A 23,442-nucleotide genomic window follows, 5' to 3' on the forward strand; every position below is an offset into this window, starting at 1 on the left:
CACAACTAATTCACACTGGTTACAAAGCAGGCACAACAAAGTCCTGAATGAAATATGTTTATTTTTTTGCACTATTCCATTTTCCGAACAATAACATTTACCGATGACTTGTTAGCCCCTCCACCACAGCCACCATGAAAACAAATTCAATCGGAATTTGGCCAGCTCGTTTGATCACGAATAATTATCGTTTGATCCCAACGCATAATGACGTATTACACACAATTTGGCTAGGGCTTGTTAGCCCTTGATAATCGACATGTACCATTCCATAGACATTTCAATCGTAAATAGGTAAGCAAAGTTTCGTTAGTTTCTGGTAGAAAGTATGACAGATAAAGTTGATTGTTTATTTAACAATGGTGGCCTCTAACAATGAAAGTAACAACAACAACTGAAATCGACAAGTTCCATTTCATAGATAACTCAGTGGTAATCCGATGGGTGTGCCAAGTTTGGTCAGTTTCTGGTACAAAATATAGCAAAGTTGATTCTTTGTTTAACGATGGTGGCCTTCAACAATGAAACTAACAACAATATGTGGAATGAACACGTACTATTTCCTAGATATTTCAATCTTAAATGGGTGTGCAAAGTTTGGTTAGTTTGTGGTAGAAAGTATGTAAGATAAAGTTGATTGTTTATTTAACAAAGAAGAAATCCAATGATTGTTTATTTAACAATGGTGATCTTCAACAATGAAACAAAAACAATATGTGAAATCGACACATACCATTCCATAGATATTTCAATCTTAAATGGGTATGCAAAGTTTGGCCAGTTTCTGCTAAAAAGTATGGCTGATAAAGATGATTGTTTATTTAATAATGGTTTCCTCTAACAAGAAAACTAACAACAATATGTGAAATCGACACGTACCATTCCATAGACATCTTAATCGCAAATGAGTGTGCCAAGTTTGGTTAGTTTGTGGTAGAAAGTATGGCAGGTAAAGTTGTTTGTTTATTTAACAATTTAGAAATTCATCGATTGTGTATTTAACAATGGTGGTCTTCAGCAACGAAACTAACAACCATACATGAAATCGACACGTAGCATTCCCTAGATATTTAAAACTTAAATTTGTGTGCAAAATTTGGTCAGTTTCTGGTAGAACGTATGGCAAAGTTGATTGTTTATTTAACAATGGTAGCCTATAACAATGAAACTAACAACAATTTGTGAAATCGGCAGGTACCATTCCCTAGATATCTCAGTTGTAATCCGATGGGTATGCCAAGTTTGGTCAGTTGGTGGTAGAAAGTGTGGCAGATAAAGTTGATTGTATATTTAACAATGGTGGCCTTCAACAATGAAACTAACAACACTATGTGGAATCCACACTACCATTCCCTAGATATCTCAATCTTAAATGGGTGTGAAAGTTTCTTCACTTTCTGGTAGAAAGTACGGCAGATAAAGTTGATTGTTTACTTAACAACGGTGGCCTCTAACAATGAAACTAACAACAATGTGTGAAATCGGCACGAACCATTCCATTGATATCTCAATCGTAAATGAGTGTGCCAAGTTTGGTTAGTTTGTGGCAGAAAATATGACAGATAAAGTTGACTGTATATTTAATAATGGAGAAATCCAACGATTGTGTATTTAACAATGGTGGTCTTCAACAATGAAACTAACAACAATATGTGGAATCCACACTACCATTCCCTAGATATTTCAATCTTAAATGGGTGTGCCAAGTTTGGCCAGTTTGTGGTAGAAAGTATGGCAGATAAAGTTGATTGTTTATTTAACAATGGTGGCCTCTAACAATGAAACTATCAACAATATGTGAAATCGACCCATATCGTTCCATAGATATCTTAATCTTAAATGAGTCTGAAAATTTTGGTTAGGTTGTTGTAGAAAGTGTGGCAGAAAAACTTGATTGTTTCTTTAACAATGGTGGCCTTCAACAATGAAACTAACAACAATATGTGAAATCGACACGTACCATTCCCTAGATATTTCAATCTTAAATGGATGTGCCAAGTTTGGCCAGTTTGTGGTAGAAAGTATGGCAGATAAAGTTGATTGTTCATATAACAATGGTGGCCTCTAACAATGAAAGTAACAACAATAAGTGAAATCAACACGTACCATTCCATAGATATCTCAATCGTAAATGAGTGTGGCAAGTTTGGTTAGTTTGTGGTAGAAAATATGACAGATAAAGTTGACTGTATATTTAATAATGGAGAAATCCAACCATTGTTTATATAACAATGGAGGCCTTCAATAATGAAACTAACAACAATATGTGAAATCGACACATAGCATTCCCTAGATATTTCAACTTTAAATGAGTGTGCAAAGTTTGGTCAGTTTGTGGTAGAACGTATGGCCGTTAAAGTTGATTGTTTATTTAACAATGGTGGCCTCTAACAATGAAACTATCAACAATATGTGAAATCGACCCATATCGTTCCATAGATATCTTAATCTTAAATGAGTCTGAAAATTTTGGTTAGGTTGTTGTAGAAAGTGTGGCAGAAAAACTTGATTTTTTCTTTAACAATGGTGGCCTTCAACAATGAAACTAACAACAATATGTGAAATCGACACGTACCATTCCCTAGATATTTCAATCTTAAATGGGTGTGCAAAGTTTGGTCAGTTTCTGTTAAAAAGTGTGGCACATAAATTTGATTTTTTATTTAACAATGGTGGCCTCTAACAATGAAACTAAGAAAAACAAGTGAAATCGACACGCACCGTTCCATAGATATCTCAATCGTAAATGAGTGCGCCAAATTTGATTAGTTTGTGGTAGAAAGAGTGTAATATAAAGTTGATTGTTTATGTAACAATTTAGAAATCCAAAGATTGTTTATTTAACAATGGTGGCCTTCAACAATGAAAGAACAACAATATGTGAAATCGACACATATCATTCCATAGATATCTCAATCGTAAATGAGTGTGGAAAGTTTGGTTAGTTTGTGGTAGAAAGAGTGTAAGATAAAGTTGATTGTTTATGTAACAATTTAGAAATCAACGATTGTTATTTAACAATGATGGCCTTCAACAATGAAAGAACAACAATATGTGAAATCGACACATACCATTCCATAGATATCTCAATCGTTCATGAGTGTGAAAAGTTTGCTTAGTTTGTGGTAGAAAGTATGACAGATAAAGTTAATCGTTTATTTAACAATAGAGAAATCCAACGAATGTTTATTTAACAATTGTGATCTTCAACAATGAAACTAACAACAATATGAGAAAACGACACATATCTTTCCCTAGATATTTTAATCTTAAATGTGTGTGCAAGGTTTGGCCAGTTTCTGGTAGGAAGTATGACAGATAAAGTTGATTGTTCATTTAACAATGGCGGCCTCTAACAATGAAAGTACAACAATAGATGAAATCGACACATACCATTCCATTGATATCTCAATCGTAAATGAGTGTGCCAAGCTTGGTTAGTTTGTGATAGAAAGAATGGCAGATAAAGTTGATTGTTTATCTAACAATGGAGAAATCCAACGATTGTTTATTTAACAATGGTGGCCTCGAACAATGAAACTAACAACAATATGTGAAATCGACTGGTACCATTCAGTAGATATCTCTGTGCTAATCCGATGGGTGTGCCAAGTTTGGTCAGCTTGTGGTAGAAAGTGTGGCAGATTAAGTTGATTGTTTATTTAACAATGGTGGCCTCTAACAATGAAACTAACAACAATATGTGGAATCCACACGTACCATTCCCTAGATATCTCAATCTTAAATGGGTGTGCAAAGTTTGGTCAGTTTCTGGTAGAAAGTACGGCAGATAAAGTTGATTGTTTACTTAACAATGGTGGCCTCTAACAATGAAACTAATAGCCATATGTGAAATCGACACGTACCATTCCCTAGATTTTGTAACGTCCATTAACCAGATTATATCCGTTTTTGCTTAATATTTGAACTGTTTATTTTATATTTGATTGTTTTAATTTTATTAGTTGTATATGTTAACATTGGTGACGGTGGCGCCATCTATCGTTTTAGACACAAACTGTTTGGACGTTCTGAATAACCTTAAGTAATTATTAACAGAATTTCAGACACAACTAAAGTCAATAATCTTAATTAATGACAAGAATTTTCGGGAAAAAGTTGGCCGAAGTATATGTACAATCTTGTTGGAAAATTCTTGGCCACACACCAAAGGCCATTATCTGGACCGTAGAAAATTGTAATCAGTGGTGCCAACCTGTGTGAAAATCCCATTTTTTACATTAATTTTTAGAATAGAGGTAAAGGGAATTTTCGTCAATATTAGCAGCATATATGAGATTTTTCGTATATTTATTTCATCGACGCCAATAAAATTTTCTATGAGCGGTGAAATTAGTGCTAATTGTCAAATTTTATTGTTTGGAAGTGCATGGTAGTGTGAAAGTTACTTACGTAGGAAGTTGTGAATATCATAAAACAAACACCAAGGAACGTAAAATGTGCTCTGGAGTTATTTTTTAATCACAAATGGAGGAAAATTCATTACCAAATGAAAAATAGCCAATTTCTGATACGTCCTACACGAAATATCTAGAGAATGAAGTTTGCTTAGTTTCTTTACATTTAGTAGAACATTATGGCACAAAAGCGTAATGGAAATACACAATTCAGAAAATAACATGTATTTATTTCATTAACAATTGCAACAGTCTCTTTTAATAAAGCAAAATATTTATTAGAAGTTTAGAAGATCGGAATTTACGAATAATTCACTCAAATCTTGAAGAAAATAAGCGACGTACACTAGTCTCAATTTTCATATTTTATAAATTTTAAAAATTTTGTAATTAGTATAATATGTGGGAAATTTAACAGCAAAATTGGAATTTCTGCCTTTCGAGATGGGATTTTATAAGGTTCCAGGTCGGCATTACAGATCGCAATTCTTTAACTCTGAATAAAGACCTCAATTGACCAAAAAAAATCTACATTTTTTTAAAATTTTATTTCAACTGTAAGTAAGAGTGCAGAGATTTCAAAGAGAAGGGGTGGTCAGCTTTTTTTTAACGGGATTATACAAAAGGATTAAATCAGAATGAGTTTCCACGGATTCCAAATTTGATCTTGCAATCACGAAACTACATAAACAGACAGGTAGTCTGTGAAGTGAAAACATTCTCCAGATTTCTAACAATAGTCTAGGAACACTGTATTATGGGATAATAGAATGATTAAAAATAATTTCTTACCTTAATTTGAACGTCGCCCTCTTTGTAGTGTCCCTCGACAGCGTTGGCCAAATCAATGTTGAATTCGTCGAAGTATGTGACCAATTGATTGGGTGTGCTCGCTTTGCAGGTGCCTACAACTTTTACTGCGTCAATACTCACACCTGGGAATGCAAGCTGTCAAGTCAAGAGTAACAAAAATATCAGATACATTGTAATATGAATGTAACGATACATATACGTTATTCACAGTGGTTGTAATACAGATGGGTGCACTTTTTTTACGTTGCACTTACTGAAGTTTGCTCTTCGTGAAACTACCTCTAAAACATCTTGCATCAGTGTTGTCAATACGTGCAAATACAACTGTTATTTTGGAAGTGAAAATTCTCCTTTTTTTCTTTAAATTTTCTTTATGAAGGAAAACTAAAAATTTCAGATCCAGAGTTTCTTATTAATTTATTTACATACGTGTATGTATTGAATATCTTGTCTTCTTAAATCTGTATTTCAAGAATATCAATGTAAAAGCTTCTTGTTCCTAATGCTGTAGTTAAATTAAAAATGTATTTATTACTCTCACTACGACCTTGGCTAAATGGGATGTCAAATTCCATCAATAAATATTTCCTGCTCTTATCGTACACAGATTAATTTATTTTTATGCTTATGTACTATGTAGTCTAACCATTGCAATCTGCTTGATGCATAGTTTAGATAATTATAAAATGATTTACTTTAATGCCGGTATAATGTATCTTTCTCCAATTAAAAAAAATCTGTAATTGGCTGTACGTACAGTAAACAGGTATAGATAAAAATCTCTGAAAGAACAATTCCAATTGATTATATAAATTTAATAACTATAACAACAAATGATATTAATATAACAAAATGAGAAATAAATGACTGATATGAACATATAGAGAGCGAAAGAAGCGTGTGTATTAAAGCAAATTTATGCTTCCAAAGCTGAAGGGAAACTTATTGTAAACTTCCAGTCTTTTAGTTTTCATTTCAAGAGGTTTAGGTAGAATTGTAGTAATATTGAATGAACCTATTACTGCAACATTCGGTGCGATACGCTTCTCGAACGCATTCACTTTAACACTTTTTCTTAGATAGGAATATTTAAATTCATCTGCTCTAATAGATAGATTTAACACTTCGGTAACACAAAACACATCCTTTGCAAAATGCACGAGATCATAATCGCCCGGTGAAGGTGTTCCGATTATTTTCTTTCTATTAAAATATGTAATGAAAGTAGAAACGCTTTCAAAGTCTTGACTGGTAGACCCATAGGAAAACGACCATTAGGAAGACCGAGGCGCAGATGGGAGGACAATATTAAGATGGATCTCGCAGAGATAGGAATACAAAGTAGAAACTGGATGCAATTAGCTAAGGATAGAAGTCAGTGGAGAGCTTTTGTGAACGCGGCACTGAACCTCCGGGTTCCATAGGCCATAGAGTTAGTTAGTTAGTTAGTTAATGAAAAGATGGCAGAGTCATACATTTCATCCAAAGACCAATGGCTCCTGATGTAGAAATCAAATGGAAAGAAAAATAAGAATACAACGGTAAAGACAAATTTCTTTTTGACTATACCTAATAGACTTGTGATTAAAATGTCAATTTGTATCTTGGATAATTTCAGTTCAGTGATGTTTTCAGCTCGAAGTGTCTAAACATTTTGAGGCGTAGATGCCCCATATAAATAACACGGAAAAGAATTTTTTGTTCCCAATAAAACCAATCTTCAATTGGGAATTTTTATTTTAGGTGATTTACTTAGGTAATGCTAACGAAAAACGTACAAGCGTACTGAATTTCAAGTATTTATTCCAATTTCAAGTACCTAAAATATGAAATTATACGTCCAAAAAGGCCCATTTAAATAACATGGGAAATTTCTTCATCCCTCCTTTAGACCCCCTAAAATATTCACTTTTGGCAATTTTCCTGTGGGTTAGTCTCAGAAAGCTACAATGTTGCCACATTTTAACTTTCCACATCAACCGGAAGTACCCGTTATTTTATGTCAGTTCGTGTAGTTATTTTACGTATAGTTAGGATAGGATATCAGTGAATACCGTATTTATGCAAGTATTTTTGATAGTAAATTGTATTTATTTACTATACAAAGCATTTAAATAGTGAATATATTTACATTTGCACATCTACTTACAAACAATCAAAATTTTATTCGACTTTTCATTTATAATTTCTCTTCATAACAAAATGAAATTTTCCTTCAATTGGCATCACAGTCTCTCATTCTGCAATTGAAGTTTAGTAATAAACATTAAGATGAATGGATAATTATTTTCGGATATTCCAAAGCATTTTTACATAGTTAATATTCGGCTCACTAGTCTTCATTTTATACAGAAAGAAGTTATTTAATTTCATTGTGTTATATCATGTAAGGATGAGTGTAGAAAACGTGATGTTTATATATGAAACAGTGAGATATCTGGGTCTATTTTTCTAAAACATGGGGAAGATAATAAAAATTATAGAAATTTGCAAAATAATACTTTTCCATGATACCATGATTGTAACTTTGACTTCTTCGAATTATAAAACCCTGAAATTGAAATCTACTATTTCAAGCGGTAAGAAGTCCTAAATATTTGGATATTGTGGAAGTGAATGTAGCAGCACATGACGAATTTGCACCAACAATGTATACAGATGAATCTAGACCAATACAGTGAAATAGATATTGCACTAACCGGTGATGCAATTAGATAAATAGTTGGTCACACAAATTTTAAATTTTACGTTTAAAAGAATAGCAAGAAAGATGGTTTGTTGCACGGTAGACAGATGTCTGCAGACTTAACTTTGCTCTTATGCTTCTCATACTACAAATTTAGCTGGGACAGACCTAGTAAATTATGTCTCAAAATTTATTAACGGTAAGTGTGAAACATTTGTGTAAGCAAGATAGTATTCTAAACTAGGCATGCCCGCGTACAGAGAGAGGTAATGGAGACAATTGCTCTCCCGTTGATTTTCCGAATAGTTAACTTTTATAGGCTGTTGTGGTGATAGAAATTTGTTCTTAAAATCAACATTTAAATAAATTACTAATTTTTCATGGTATATTGACAATTATTTCTGAACTCGAACGCGTTTTAATTTTGGAAAGGTATCAGTTCTTTGAAATGCATGCCAAAATATATTAGATTTACTTATTGTATTAATTTAATTTATAATAAATAATATAGTATATTTGTTATAATTAATAAAGTTATACAATGTTCGTATCTATCATCTCTCTCTCTCTCTCTCTCTTTCTATATATATATATATATATATATATATATATATATATATATATATATATATATATATATATATAAAGTACCGGTACATGTTATGTGCATAGGTCCATCAAGATGTATATTTCGCGACTGGATTTGTGTCTGTCTTTTGCTTTCCTTTTGGAATAAATCCCGCGGGCATCCCTGAAACTGGGTAAAAATTCTAGGGATAGTGGCGTTATTTTCGTTTTCAACTCTGAAATATTATCAGTGGCGAAGTAAAGAAACATATTTATTATCGCATGTCTGTCACCAAGAATAGTTAAGTATAATGAAAAATAAAACTTACATCTTCTTTGGTATACGGTGGCAATAGGTCTTTGTGTTCCTTGAACAAGTTATCAACCAATTTGTGAAGACGGAAAAAGGCTGGATCTCTGGTAGCTGTTTCGAAGTGTTCCATCACACCAGGTGGAAGCTATAAAAGAAACAGAAAGCCTTCACATTAGAAGACAATAATCTGAATATGTTTATTTTCCCCTATAAACAAAATCAGTATAGCATTTCGAACTTTGTTAATACTATCCTTATGTATATATTGGCTAGTAATTCATAGGTTTTACTGTGTAACATCGTTTTAAGGAATATGAAACATGAATGTTTTATACTTTATTCACGTTGAACTATAGTTATGCTGAATTATGAAGAGGTTAATATTGTTATGTCTTGTTTGAATTATCTGTGCCTGCGGCTAAGTTGCAAACTAATTTACTTGTTTACAAATTATGTCAGCCGCATGGCAGAACTGCCAGAAGGTACTAGTTTTACTTTAGATTTTTTTCATATGCAATTTTTCAAGAAAATCTCAAGGATAACTTGGATCAAATCAAATTTAATGGCATCAGTTGTGTACATACTTTAAATCGTTGTGCGCTGAATAGCACGTTCAACATGGTGATGCGTGATCAGTGCATCAGCTTTCAGCTATCATTATTTCTGACTTTCTGGGCCTGAGTTTGCGAAATACTTGAAGCGAATTAAGCTGACAAACTAAAACCTCCCTGTGCGGATTCGAATCCCAATTAAGGTGGGGATGTTATGCATTGCCTCTTTTTGCCACTCACTTTACCATTACATTTTATTCCTTATCATATCCTTTAGCCTAAAATGTAGAATTGTGCGATAAACCCGTAAAAGTTAAAAACATTATATAATACAACTTATGATACTTTCGTTGAATTATTAGTAAGTTCTCTTTGTCTTCCTTGGTATATACGGTACCTTAAATCTTTCAGTAGCCTATTGTTCCTCACTGGCCTTTCACGTGTCCATACACTGTTTTTTAAAAGATGCCTTTCTTGAAGTTGAGAAACTATTCCTTATTTATTAGAACGAATAATAAAAACTATTTATTCTTAATCGATGTTCTATAGCCCTGATCTTTGGATATATTTTGAGCCACACAAATAAACAAAATTAATATGGTACCAAAATGTCGTTTATTATACCTTTTATGTTCGTTGTGATCTCTCTGATGTTATTTATGTTATATCTTACAGTAACTCCGTTTCTATGTCGACACTCAATAAATCGTCATGGTTACAAAAACAAACAAATATATACACGAAAACATTGATTTTTACAAGGATCTTATAAAATAGAGGATCTGCCCTTACAACAAAATCTTGAAGCCATACGTCACCGTTTTGCCCCCCCCCCCTACTCTGCCCACTCCGCCCAATAGGATCGCAATGTTTTGAGCCAACAATCATGGCGGAAACGAAAGTAGCCAATCAGACGATGGCGGAAACGAGAGTACCCAATCAGACGTGCCGGTGCTCGGTTGTTTTTGGCTTTATTTATTTTATAGGATGAAGATACATATGGGCAGATCCTCTATTTTATCCTTGGATTTTTAAAATATAATTATTTTTGTGTCTTATTCTTCTTTTACCATAGAAATAGCTGACTAGTACATATTTCAAGAAATATCACATATTGCCCAGAAAAAGTTTAAAAGAATACAACATATCGTTGTATTATGAGCTGAGTCAATCTTTTCCTAGAAACGAGATTTACCAATTCTCATTCATAAAGGGAAAATACAGCATGTTCTGCTTTACACAACCTCCTTTACTTTCCTTCGTTTCTCATGAATGAAGAACTTTAAACTCTCGTTTCTAAGAAAAGGTATTCTTAGTGCACAGGTGAGACAAGATTTCTCGCTGTTTTTAAGCGTGCAGTAACCACTGTTTTTTAATACTTGTGTGAGTATCTATTCAGCCGTTTTTCCATTTTTCAGCCAAAAGGAAAATTGCAATGTCTGCATAGGTACTTTATTTCAGGCTGTGGAATTCTAACGTAAATTTATGACGTTATATACAGTGGGTCAAATAAGTTTCCGTACACCGAAGATTGGCAATTTGAAAATGTTATAATATCTTAAAATAAATAAATAATAAAACGCAATTGCATTAGCTGAATTTGTTCGTGTCTACTTGTAATGGTATTGATATACCAATAATATAACTGACGATTTAAGTTAAGTTGCTGAAAATTTAGGTCAAAAAAGTTTTTGTACACGGCACAAATATATAAAAGAATGAAGCAAAACACACACCAAACAGCGTTTGCTGTGGTTACAGATGACAGTAGCGTGCTCCATTAGTGATAAGGTACTACTGCAGTTACATTTGGACAAGAGAGATGGGCAAGAGGCAGTAAAATGACGCGTCAAAATGGAAGTACCAATTCCAATACGCGAACTAATTGTAAAATTAAGACAAGAAGGTATGTTTCTTAGAAACATAGTAGAGACAGTACAGAAATCACAGTAGAATACATTCTAAATAGGTATATTGCAACAAATAATTGCAAAGTTCGACCGTGCAGTGGTTGTCCAACGAAGCTGAAGGATGATCATAAACGTGTTCTTTTAAGGACTGTTGGAAATGAACCCAAAACAAGTGCTCCAAAACTAGCTAGTATGCTTGAATCCGACTATGGTGTGCAAGTTGTCCCTGAAACAGTTCGTACTGTCATCAGAAAATCGGGCCACAACAGTCGCATAGACAGAAAGAAACCATATGTTAGTAAAGCGAACGCCAAGAAACGTATAGAGTTCGCAAAAGCTCATGTGGACAAGCCATTTAGCTTCTGGAACTCTGTTTTATTTAGTGATGATAGCAAGTTCAATATTCATGGGTCCGACGGAAGAGTTATTGTGTGGAGGAAACTAAATACGCACATGGAGCCCCAGCATGTATCCTACTATAAAGTATGGAGGTGGTGGTGTGATCGTTTGGGGATGCGTGAGTGCAGCTGGAGTAGGAAATTTACATTTTATCGAAGGTACGATGGACCAACATGTTTAACTGAACATTCTGAAACAGAATCTCCACATGGGAGCTTCTTTTATATTCCAGCAAGATATCGACCCTAAACATACTGCGCGAAAAGTGAAAGAGTGGTTGTTGTATAATGTGCCGAAACAACTTCATACTTCTCTACAATCTCCTGACTGTAATTCCATTGAGCATATGTGGGATAAATTAGGAGACGCATTAGGAAACGCAATATTAGAAACAAGGACCAGTTGAAAAATTCATTACGTGAAGAATGGAGGAACATCCCTTCTGCAACTACATCAAAATTGGTCACTACAATGCAGAAACGAATGCAAGAAGTACTTAAGGCCAAAGGAGGACCAACTGATCACTAACTGCGGTCGAAACGCAACGTGGCACCTTTATTTACGTGCATTTCTTTATGTGCACGGAAACTTTTTTGATTTGTAATATGGCCAGTATTTCGTGTGTATTAGGCTTCTTCTGAATTATATACTCCAAATGTTTTATTTTCTTATGTATATGCTTATTGTGGAGTTCTTTATAGAAAACTTATACAAATTGTCATTTCCTTTATGTACTTTGTAAGGTAGATTACAATACATAACCGGATAATAACTGTACGGAAACTTTTTGACCCACTGTATATATAACCACTCACAGGGAAACAGATAAACTTGAACTAACAAGAACTACTAAGTTCGATTTGGAAATTATAACATTTCAGTATTTTCAATGTGCGACTCTAGAAAAGGAAGTAGAAGCTTTTATTCTTAACTTTAAAAGTGACTTTGCCAATCTAATGACTTACCCCATATTTAAGGCTGTAATCAGTAACTTTTCCCAGGAGGACGTGGGCATTATTATGGAGGGAACCATAGAGTTCCTTATTTTGGCTGTGTTCAGAAGATTCAATAACAGCTCCAAGAACATCAATACCTCTGGTGTCATTCAAGTACACAAGACTACCATCAACCTAGAATTAAAGAAACAACGAACTGTTGAGATAAATAGCAATTAAAAATATAATAATAGCATAGAACATGTTAATATTATCTTAAGGTAAACGTGTGGATTTAGTTCAGCTGGAGTTTGCTTGAGTGACAAACTTCTTATACTTGGATTGAAACTCAAAGGATCGAAAGTCAAAGAGGAAAGTCTAAAGGTGGAAATTGAGTGTGATCTAATTTGAGCCATTTATGTCACATAGGCAGTACTCTTGTCCGTAGTTTGCAGTTGCTATAGATAAAGCTACTTCTCAAAAATTAGAAGAAAAAAAAAGAGTCTATTAGACTATAGTTCCATAAGTTGTTTATGGTTATAGTTCATAACGTCTTAGGCTATTTAGCCCCAGCAAAACTAATTGTTAGTTTGACTACAGAGAGTGGGACCACTACTGATTTAAAATACTTCGCTATGTATTAAGCATCCTGTGGGTTTAGGTGTGATGGATTAGAGTACGTTTGTTTCATTTTGGCACACTTCCCGGCCTGCTAATGCACTTGGTTGGTCTTTAAAGTATTTTCTGCTAGCACTCACGTGAATGTTTTAATAAAATGGATGTCTTATGGTTTTGTCGTGTAGGTAACGTTAGGTATCAGCCAGCCCATCAAGTGAGGTCATTGCTGTTTAGCAAGTAGTTTAAGTGCTTAGTTGCCACACGTGAACAAGTATGTTACAGTGATTTGTGAGTGGTGTAGCGTTTTGCTGGATTTCCTAGCGTATTGTAACTCTCAACTCATTAACCATGGTATATCAACAACACGTTGAAGACAGATCCGTCCTTTAGGCGGGAAACGTGCCAAGATAAAACAAAGGTACTCTAGCTACTTACGACTTTAGCTAACATGGCTGCAGAGTTTGTGCATATTGTAGTTACCCAGCATGTGTGAGATATATCAAAGTATTGTTCAAAACCTTCTATTCCTTCTGTAAATGTATAGGAAGCATATATGCTATCGTTTCATTTTGATTTATTAGGAAAGAAATGGATAAATGGGAAATAAGAATTTTAGGAATGATCAAAAAATGCATCAATAGATTGTGGTCTTGGCCAATAATTAGTTTTTGGATCAGGGGCCACAAAATCTTTGAACGGTCCCTAAATCGAGTTTCCGTAATTTCTTTGGAATAAGCATACCATACTGAGTTAAGTGGTAGTTTGGGTTTGGCTACACTGTATGTAGTACTCCAGATAAAAGGAGTACAAGAAAATTTTTGATTGAAATATATTGGATCTTTTGGCCCAATAATGTTATTTTTAAGGCGATTTTGAGGAAAGTGTAACTTAAATAATCTATTTACGAGATATTGACAATTTAGCAGGAGTTAATGTTTTTAAAATACAGTTTGACTACATACCAGACAATATATAATTTTATATAAACTCTTGATGAAACGTTGGTTATAACAAAAGTGAGAAGTAATTATGCTAAAAGTAAATCAAACATAATCGAATGGTCTAAGAAGGAGTCGTCATAATTGATTTCAAAAAGTAATAAAACAAAATTAAATAATAATAATACTAATACTAATAATAATAATAATAATAATAATAATAATAATAATAATAATAATCAGGAAAAATTTTTCGAGATATTTTTCGCTACTTTGCTATGCAGTATTATAGATTTTTTGGGAGTCTCTATTTCCCAACAAAATGACATTAATATTCTGGTTTCCCTTACTTTGTCTTGTGTTACATATGATAAAAGATCTAATTAATTATGAAAGTATCTTTAGAAACATACACAAGGAAAATATTAATCTTAAAGGTTTTCCCTTTTCCTATGTGAAATATCGTTTATTATTATTATTATTATTATTATTATTATTATTATTATTATTATTATTATTATTATTATTATTATTATTATTATTATTACAGAGCATGATCAGGAATGAAGCGAATTTTGAAATAATAAAACAAATTCAAACGTGTCAAATTCAAACAATTTAGAGAGTAATTGTCTTGCCATTATATGACCGAAGAATTCAGTTTTCATTTCTGATACTTTCTATTACAGAAGCTATGATCGATGTATCGTTTATTGAATCGGAACAATTTTTTGAAGTTACTACTTTTGAAGAAATTCTCATTTTCTTTCTGTTTTCGTATCTAAACTTATTTCAACACTTCTTCTATTGCAGGAATAACTTTTATTTCATGTAATAGCATTATTGAGAAGCTATCTGGCACACTCTCTGAATTTCTGATATTTGTCGTTGTTTTTATGTAGTTCTCTAAAGTTCTAATGCGAGGAGATAAGCTTAGCAAGCAATATTAAATAAAAAAAGGTTATTAATTAACGAAACTTGATAATTGAGATAATCTTAACACTTGACCACTTCAGTTCATATCCTACAAATCCTTATATTGTTAGTGGCTCAGTTACGTTTCATTACTCTTATATCTGGAGAATACTTTAAACGGATGATTTACTGATGAGGGAAATAAATAGAGCACTTTTCTCGGAAATGGTTCATGGTTTCTAATCCAATACTCAATCAGAGCTAATCTAGGGAGGCGGAAGAATAGATTCTACTGAAAGTTCTATATTTAACCATGAATTCAGTTTATAGTTTTCAATTGGCATTAAAAGTTTCATCTGTGGTTCTTTAGTCAAAGAGAGCGTGTATAAAATAAAGCGGATTGATCAAAGGAACTAGACTGTTGGTAGCATTTTTCTTTGTAGTTGCCTTAAGGGATGAGGACTATCGGTTAATGTATTTGTATCTGTGCTTTACATGAGTTGTCCAATAAGGCATGTCAATTGATCTCACTTACGGAAATGACGAATCCTGAGGCAATAGCGTCCCTGATTCTGTCTTCATATCCTTTCATATCTTCGATGGTCAACCACGGAAGATCATGGAAATTCATGTTATCTGGACGAACTGGGAATTCCTGCCCATTCTCATACATAGCTCCTGGTGCAAATCCCTGAACGATTGGTTTCTCCCAGTCCAATGGTTCGACCACAGGCAAGTAGTTAGACAGACGCTCGGCATCAAACCTTTACATCACAAAGAGAGACAGAAAAGAAGGGATGTAGTAAAAAAAAAACATCATATTCTTTAATTAACAAATGACGTAAAATCAAGTATCATAAGCTAGCAATAGTGGATCAGACATTAATATTCCCTGCAACAGTAAAATGAACACATCATCACCTGAATAACCTCAGAGCTTAGTTAATTACATAATGCTCGTATTGTCACGTTTATACATCACAAGTATTGTAGCACGAATATCGAGGCCTACCTTATAGCAAAATGGTTAGCATTTATGATTCCTGTAATTGAGACAAGGTTATTAGTGGGAAAATGTTTGCCTCGGAACCCTATACACTGTACATATATGTCTCGAATAATGGCAGGGTTGAAAACAGACATTAAACTAAACAAATAAAAAAAACTTAAATATTTTTAGCATGTGTTATTTATGGTCCGTAGATCAAAGTCTTACATTCCACACTATAAATCAGTTTACATTATTCATTATCTATGACTCTCCTCTTCAAAATTTACAAGATGAAATTTACAAGATGACATGAAAAAATTTATAAGTTGACTCTCTTCTTCAAAAAGAGAGTCAACGGTAAAATCTCAAAATCTTCTAGTTATTTGAGTTATTTAATTAATTTATTTGAAATTTCGACAAAGTTGACATTCTGGTCAACGTTTACTCATGTCTTAAATGGTTCACCATCCACTCTGTATACATATATGTTCTTATTCTCCGATCTCCTTCGTAAATATCATATCTACAGATTTATGCTATTATAGGTGACTTTAGCGCATGTAATCCCTAGATTGGCTTCAGAGAGAGTCCTATTGAACAGTTACTTCTAATGATCTTTATTGATTCGATGTGTCATTACCTTTCAGTAACTTCTAACTCTTACATACTTTCAATGCCTCCCCAGAGTGGCGTAATTCCAGTTTAGAAACCTCTGACAAACAGTATATGAATTTATGGTTTACTTACCTTGCAATAAGTTGATGATGCATGTAATAGAAAAGTTCCCCTTTCCTATCTTTCTCCACTCCATATTCGGGTTTCCACCAGAAGGGGAAGTCCATATGCCAATGGCTGTGATGGGAGTTCATGCCAATGTCCTCACCAAAGTAGGCCACTCGCTGTTCCTGGTTCCTAACTGAACCCGTAAACTGCATTGGAATTACTTTTGGCGTCTGCAAAGTAAAGGAAGCAGATGTAAAGCTAATAATATTTTATTCATAGCAAAGCATTTTTAAAAAGATCAAATTCTGGTGATTTGTAGAATAGAAACCAATAATGGACTGAAAATAATCTTCGCTAATGCTCTCACCTTCGATGCGAGCGGTTCCGGGTTCGATTCCCGGTGGGGGCACTCGGTGGAAAAAGTTTAAAACTTTTTAGGCGAGCTCCCTGAATGACGTATATTTGGGTTTTACTCATGCACATCAGGCAAATACCAGGGTGGTATCTAACGTATAGATCCTAGGCCGTTTCCTTCCTTCCCTTTTCCCGGGTAGTGTGCTCCCCGAGAGACGTTTTCCCTCAAACATGACGGGCTAAATGGCCTTCGATGCCGAAAGCCCAGAATTCTAAATTCTAACTCAAAATGATCATATATGAAAAATATATAGAGATAAATTATTATTTTTACCTAATCACTCATACTTTCAAACGCTTAAAGTTTTACCTATAAAATCTAAAAGAGAATTCATCTACATAGTAGGTGGGAAAACACGTGTAAAGCAAAAGACAGACAAGATGAAATTTAAAGAAAAAGTAAATGTTTTGTAAGTACAAAATTTTACTTTTTTTTTTTTTTTTTTTTGGCTACCTGCTAACAGTTTTACTTCTTTATTCATCAAGTACTTGCTTCATTAATTTATTGAAATATTCTTTTTCCCAAAGAGTCTTCTTAAATAATACCATCATTGGTGAAAATTGCAGTTGATATGTGGAAACATTTTGAGGATTTGTGATATTAAACTGTTTCGTTAATGAAGTTCATTAGGTGTTTTCTTTTACACTATATTTATAGTATTACTTATAAAAAGTTCCTCTTTTTATTAAGAAAAAGTTCCTTATTATGTAAACTTGTATCAAACCTATATAATCCATGATTAATAATTTGTGTATATTTAAGAATACTGATTAACCATTAAATAGGCTATATTAATTTTAGTTTGAGACAGACTTAGTGAAAAATAAGCCTAAATTTAGGAAAGTCTTAATTGAAGCTAATTATAAAACATCACAGTAAATTTTTGAATGTTTTGACTAAAAGAATACAGATTTCATTTAAAACCTACATTCTTCCAAACAAAGCCGGATCCAGGATTTCTTGAATGGGGGTGCACCAATAACTGCCACTACATTTGATTTTAATTTTTAAGTTTTTAAATGTCTTTAAGCACCCGTGGTGTCAATGAGGAATATTACTTTATTCAGTGAATCCTTTTCCTTCAACCTTCAGAAAAAAGACAAACTATTGCTTTTGCAAAACTAAGCTTTCTTTTAAGATTCAAACGGACACATGACAGCGGAAAGTTTCGGAAAATGTTGCTTTTTCACTGCTAGGTTCTCATTTTAGATAGTGTATATTTACAGTGAAGGAGGTGCATGTGCTCCTATGCACCCCACCTAAATCCGTCCCTGCTTCCAAACTATTCTTGAATCTTTAAGTTACGGTCAAGTGCCGATGCTATTTTCAAGTTAGTATATACCAATGGCAGGGGTCGGTTAATGATCCCGTTTGATTTCTATACATTTGAATAAAGAAACAAATGTAACTATGTTTGGTAGCTCTACAAACATTTTAAGTTTAAAATGAACAGCTGGATGCATAATGACATCAAATAGCGTACGATGACGTCATTTACTAGTTTTTGAAAGAACAAACAACCCTAAAATAAAACACCATTTATAAAATGACTACAAGTAAGGTATATTTAGTTTTTGGAAAAAAAAAATTACAACATAATTGCGTCCTTTTTGTTTATCCATTACATTTCCTTTAATTATTCAGTGTATTCAGGTTGATTTTGTCATCTGTTCTTTCTTCTTGTAACTTATAAGAAAAATATGTGATCAATATAATTTTTATGAGCCAATTTATTGATACTTTTGGCAACACTAATTTGACCATGCCAAATTAATATGGTTGCCATTAGGTGAAATATACATTCAAAATGAATGTCTTAAATGGTCAAAACTGTGTTGGAAAATTAACAGAGATGTTGTCAACAGTATTGTATGCGGTCATTCGCAGACCCCCTCCATTGGTATACGACTTCGGAGGTACACACAGAAAAGAAAGTATTTTGACAGTTGACAAATTTTCTTTTGCTAATAACTGGGAAACAAATGTATTAATTTGAATATTTTTGTTGTTATTCATAGGATACTTATAATTTGATAACTTGCCAAAATCGGTACTGTAATAGGTTAATTTATTGCTGAGTTATTAAGTAAAGAATTTTGTCAACTGAAGATTACTTTCTTTCGTTACTATACTGTTACTTCATTAACGAACACTCCAAAACTACCAAATACTAATTTAGGTATTCTTATCGTCGCCTAACCTTTGAAGAAATATTGACCTGCAATTTTGCAAAGGAACGAATCTAAATACATCTAATATTAACTTGCAATCATGTACCAGTGTTCCTAATGTCATTCTAGTACCTAATCACGATATACAATAACCGAAGTGAAAATTGTCTCGACAGTAATTCTTTTGTGAAATATTCTGTCTCATCTGTTATAAAACGAATCCTTCCTGCAGAATAATTGTGCTATATCTGAGATGATTACAAAAATAACGCGTAAGTCCGATTCAAGTGCTTCTTCATAACTTTTTTCAATTATCTTAGCAATTTCAGTGAAAAGGTGTTTTGTAATTATCTACAATAGTTAAAAAAATGAACACTAATTAAGAAGATACAGCCTTTCTGTGTGCGTACTAACAGGCAGATAGACAAATACACGTATGACAGTCGTATAATTAATATATTAAATTAAGCAATAACTCACCCTTGTCATTTTGGCCTGGTATGCCTGACGAACTACATCAGTGGTAAGGAACATGTGAGGAGTAATTTCATAAGCAGGTGGCAAGGTGAATCCTCTGCAGTCTTTCCTGTGCAGTAATGCAACGCTGAAGGCATAAAGGAACTGTCGTGGGTTCATTCTGTCTCTGAGCCACACTGCTGTCTTAAAGAAAGTATCATAGTCGTTGGCGAAGTACAGGATCTCAAACACATCAATCATCTGACGCCGATGGACGGGATCAAACAGAACGAAGATATTGTCACGGTTCAGCATTTGTCCATTTTCCAGTTTCCTTACTACTTTCTGTACCAACTGTGGGTCCTAAAAAATGTTCAAAAAATATTCATGTATAAGTTTAGATTGTTGGTAGAAATACGAAAGTTACTTTCCAAATAAGGAAGACAGAAATCATAAATCACAGCCTTGTATGGTCAAATAAACATAATGTTAGTGGAAGGTTAAGCAACCCAATAAACGAGAATACTGGTGTTTTACAACAATTTACTCCCTAGTGTTTCTGTCTATATAAGAGAATAGGTGCACTGTCCTGTTTGGATTTTACAAATTCCAGCAGATATGAACTGTTCAGAACATTTATTGACTTTGTATCAAACTGACTTCTTTGTATCCAACGACCTATGAGGGTCTCATAAAAAAAAAAAAAATCCAACACACTACTTATTAGGTTTACAAAGAACGTGAAAAACATATTGTTTTCAGTTCTACGTCCTTCTGTAATACTGAGCTTCCTAGAGCAGGACCTAACTGTTAACATGTGCTTCCAAACAAGACTTCAATTAGGAGCTTGAATTCGGAACAGTTGACGGACGCATAGACCATTTTGCAAGATCAACCCTCAGACGTGTACCCAGAAATTTCTGTTGGGGGGTTCCAATATTACAAGCCCTATGTTTATGTAGGATTGAACGGGTATTATTCTACACCCGAAAAGACGATAAGTAATCATAAAATGCTTAAACCTATATTTTCAGAAAAAAATGATAGAACTAGATTGTTTTTGCAAGAGAAAAAGTATACAGATGAAGTGTAAGATCGAATTTTCATGCTACATCAATCACTTCCCTATTAAGCAAGTACCGGTATAATTTTATTCAGAAAGTGTACAAATGTATGTTGAGCTAGGAAGTTTTCGGAAACATCTGGACTCCATGGACTACCTCGTGGGTGCGCCTCTGTCAATTCTTACAGTATAGGCCGTCTTTTAAGACATTACCTTGCCTTCAAGAGAGTTGTCTTAGAAGACCACGTGAAGCACCAAAGTGGAAATGGCTGAATTAAAAAGTAATACTTTAAACAATACATTTTTGTTGCTCCAATGCGATTCTTTAACAATTTGAACAGATATTTTGTTGGTTATGTTATTATGCAAAGAAATGAGTCGCCGAAGTGAAACAGAACAAAAAGTCAAGTACACAATACTCAACTCTCATAGACGTCCAGAAACTGAGCATATTAAAAAAAAAAAGATACAATAAAGAGACGACGCATAAATTTAATTTGCATTAGACATATGGCTATTATTAATGTTTTAATCGTCAAAATTATTATACAACATTCTTTCCTTGCTTCTTCAACAGACAGAAACCAAATATAATTGCTTTAGAAAGTTAAAAAGGTACTACGTTATTGGCTCGTAAAAACAAAACACATAAACGACCATTCACCATAGAACTTCTCTCGTTTTGTCCATTTTATTAAAAAACAAAACAAACAAAAAAGAAATAGAATATAAACAGAAATGCAAATATATGAAAACTATCTCGCAGTATTATAAAAGCGAATTGTAAAATGTGGGACCATAAAACTGTCTGTGTTATGGCTTGAAACGACAAGTTTTCCTGTGCTTTGAAGCTTTTTAAAACTTATTTCACTCTTAAATTCTTTCTTCGTTTTATGAAAGATATATTTTCATTTCCAATGTTCCAGACATCTGACTTTCTTCCTTTGCTTACTTCAATTTTGTATCGAAATCGTCGAATCGAGCAAAAAATATATATGATCACAACAGAAGTTGAGAATTTTGCTTTCCTATTAAAACGAGTGGCCAATAACGCAGAATGAATATAGGATATAATAACACTTAGTACAATATATGTAGGCATTTTATGTCAATTGTAAGATGAATCTCTTGGTTATTTCTTTAATATTTCTAATTCTGCTGAACGTTATCCATTGTATATTTAATACATACCACTTCAAGATATGAACAAAAGTTGAGAATGTTTATAATTGTAAGTTTTAAGTGTGTAAATAATCCTAAAGAAATTACACACATTTAAAAATTGCGAGTGTCCATCCTGAATCCAGTTCATTAGCCTTTTATTTAGTATCTTGTTTAGCAATAGGGAAAACGTTAAGTCCGAATCCAATGCCGTGCTATCGTGACTTAGGTTTCCCTCAGTTTCATCAGATGAATACTGGTATAGTACCTTTAAAATAGGTTTTGATTAACTTCCCACCCATTGTTGTTGTTCACTGTTAAATATTCAAGTGTAAATTGCTCTCGTCACTGGTAGAGGTAGAGTTAGAGTCTAGAGGTAGATTTTGACTTTGGTGGCTACGAGAATAATAGGCTCAATAGCTTACATATAGAATACAAAATATGCTACGTTTCATTATCCACACGTTACTCAGTGTCATACTTTATTCATTTGAAACTAAGTTCAAGTTATATGAGCTGTTGGACACCATTCCTGTTAATAATACTTTCTTCAAAGCCAGAAACAGGTCTGGTGCATTAACTCAGTACTTTCTTAGAATTAAAATTTTGGAATTGAGGATTTGTGGGCGAGAAGGGGCTAAGTCCATTCGAGAAATTCAGAAAATGATACCGGTATATGATACATAAGTAGGAACATAAAACAATATCTCTGGAAGGAGACACGGCTGCTTAACTTTAGTGAGAGGTTCCTGGTTCGATTCCATGTTATATGATCTTGTAATGGATAAAAATCACATCCATGGGGATTCTTCCGTTTTCCTTTTTCACATTACGCTTCATCCAATTCTTTAATAATCACTCTCTTATGTTTATCAGTTATTTTCTTTAGCCTAATGGACATTAGGCTAAAAATTACATTTAAATTTCACTTTGCAATATCAGTAAAAGGGATTTGTCTAGTTTCAATATTTTCTGAGGATACAAATCAATAAATGGTAGACTCCGTCAGAATTTATAATCTAAAATGTGCGACAAATAAAAAGTAACGATGGATAAGACAATCTTTTGTAATATATATTACCATAATGATATTTTGGGCACCTCCAAAATTAATTTGTTGCAGTAAAATTTTCCGTTATGTATTCTTTCCTTTCTCCTTTCTTTACTTCCAGAAATGTTTCGCGTTTTTCTTTTAAAGAAAACTCTTGTATTTTCTCTTCATCCATATTGTAGTTATAAAGTTAACAGGTACACTAATAGATACATTCGTTTACAAATAAAATACAAAAAAGTGACTGCATAATGCAGGAATGCGAGAAGAATAAATCATAGAAATATGAAATCGTAACGTTAATTGGTTGATTTGAAATTTTGCACTTAGCCAATAGTGTTATTAGTC

At 33.3% G+C, this 23,442-nt stretch overlaps 1 protein-coding gene across 1 annotated transcript in view; it reads right to left on the bottom strand.

Moving 5' to 3' along the window:
• Window positions 1-23,442, bottom strand: part of LOC145686195 (hemocyanin-like) — a gene marked incomplete in the record, with an annotated part of 92,972 nt that overhangs the window by 50,491 nt on the left and 19,039 nt on the right. Inside the window, 6 exon segments of the mRNA XM_081759235.1 lie at window positions 5,211-5,366; window positions 8,814-8,942; window positions 12,623-12,787; window positions 15,599-15,827; window positions 16,802-17,007; window positions 19,844-20,182. Of these exon segments, the coding sequence (XP_081615361.1) occupies window positions 5,211-5,366; window positions 8,814-8,942; window positions 12,623-12,787; window positions 15,599-15,827; window positions 16,802-17,007; window positions 19,844-20,182 (1,224 nt within the window).

The sequence above is a fragment of the Thermobia domestica genome, chromosome 5, assembly GCF_964235325.1.
Source record: "Thermobia domestica chromosome 5, izTheDome1.hap1.1, whole genome shotgun sequence".
NCBI lineage: Eukaryota > Metazoa > Arthropoda > Insecta > Zygentoma > Lepismatidae > Thermobia > Thermobia domestica.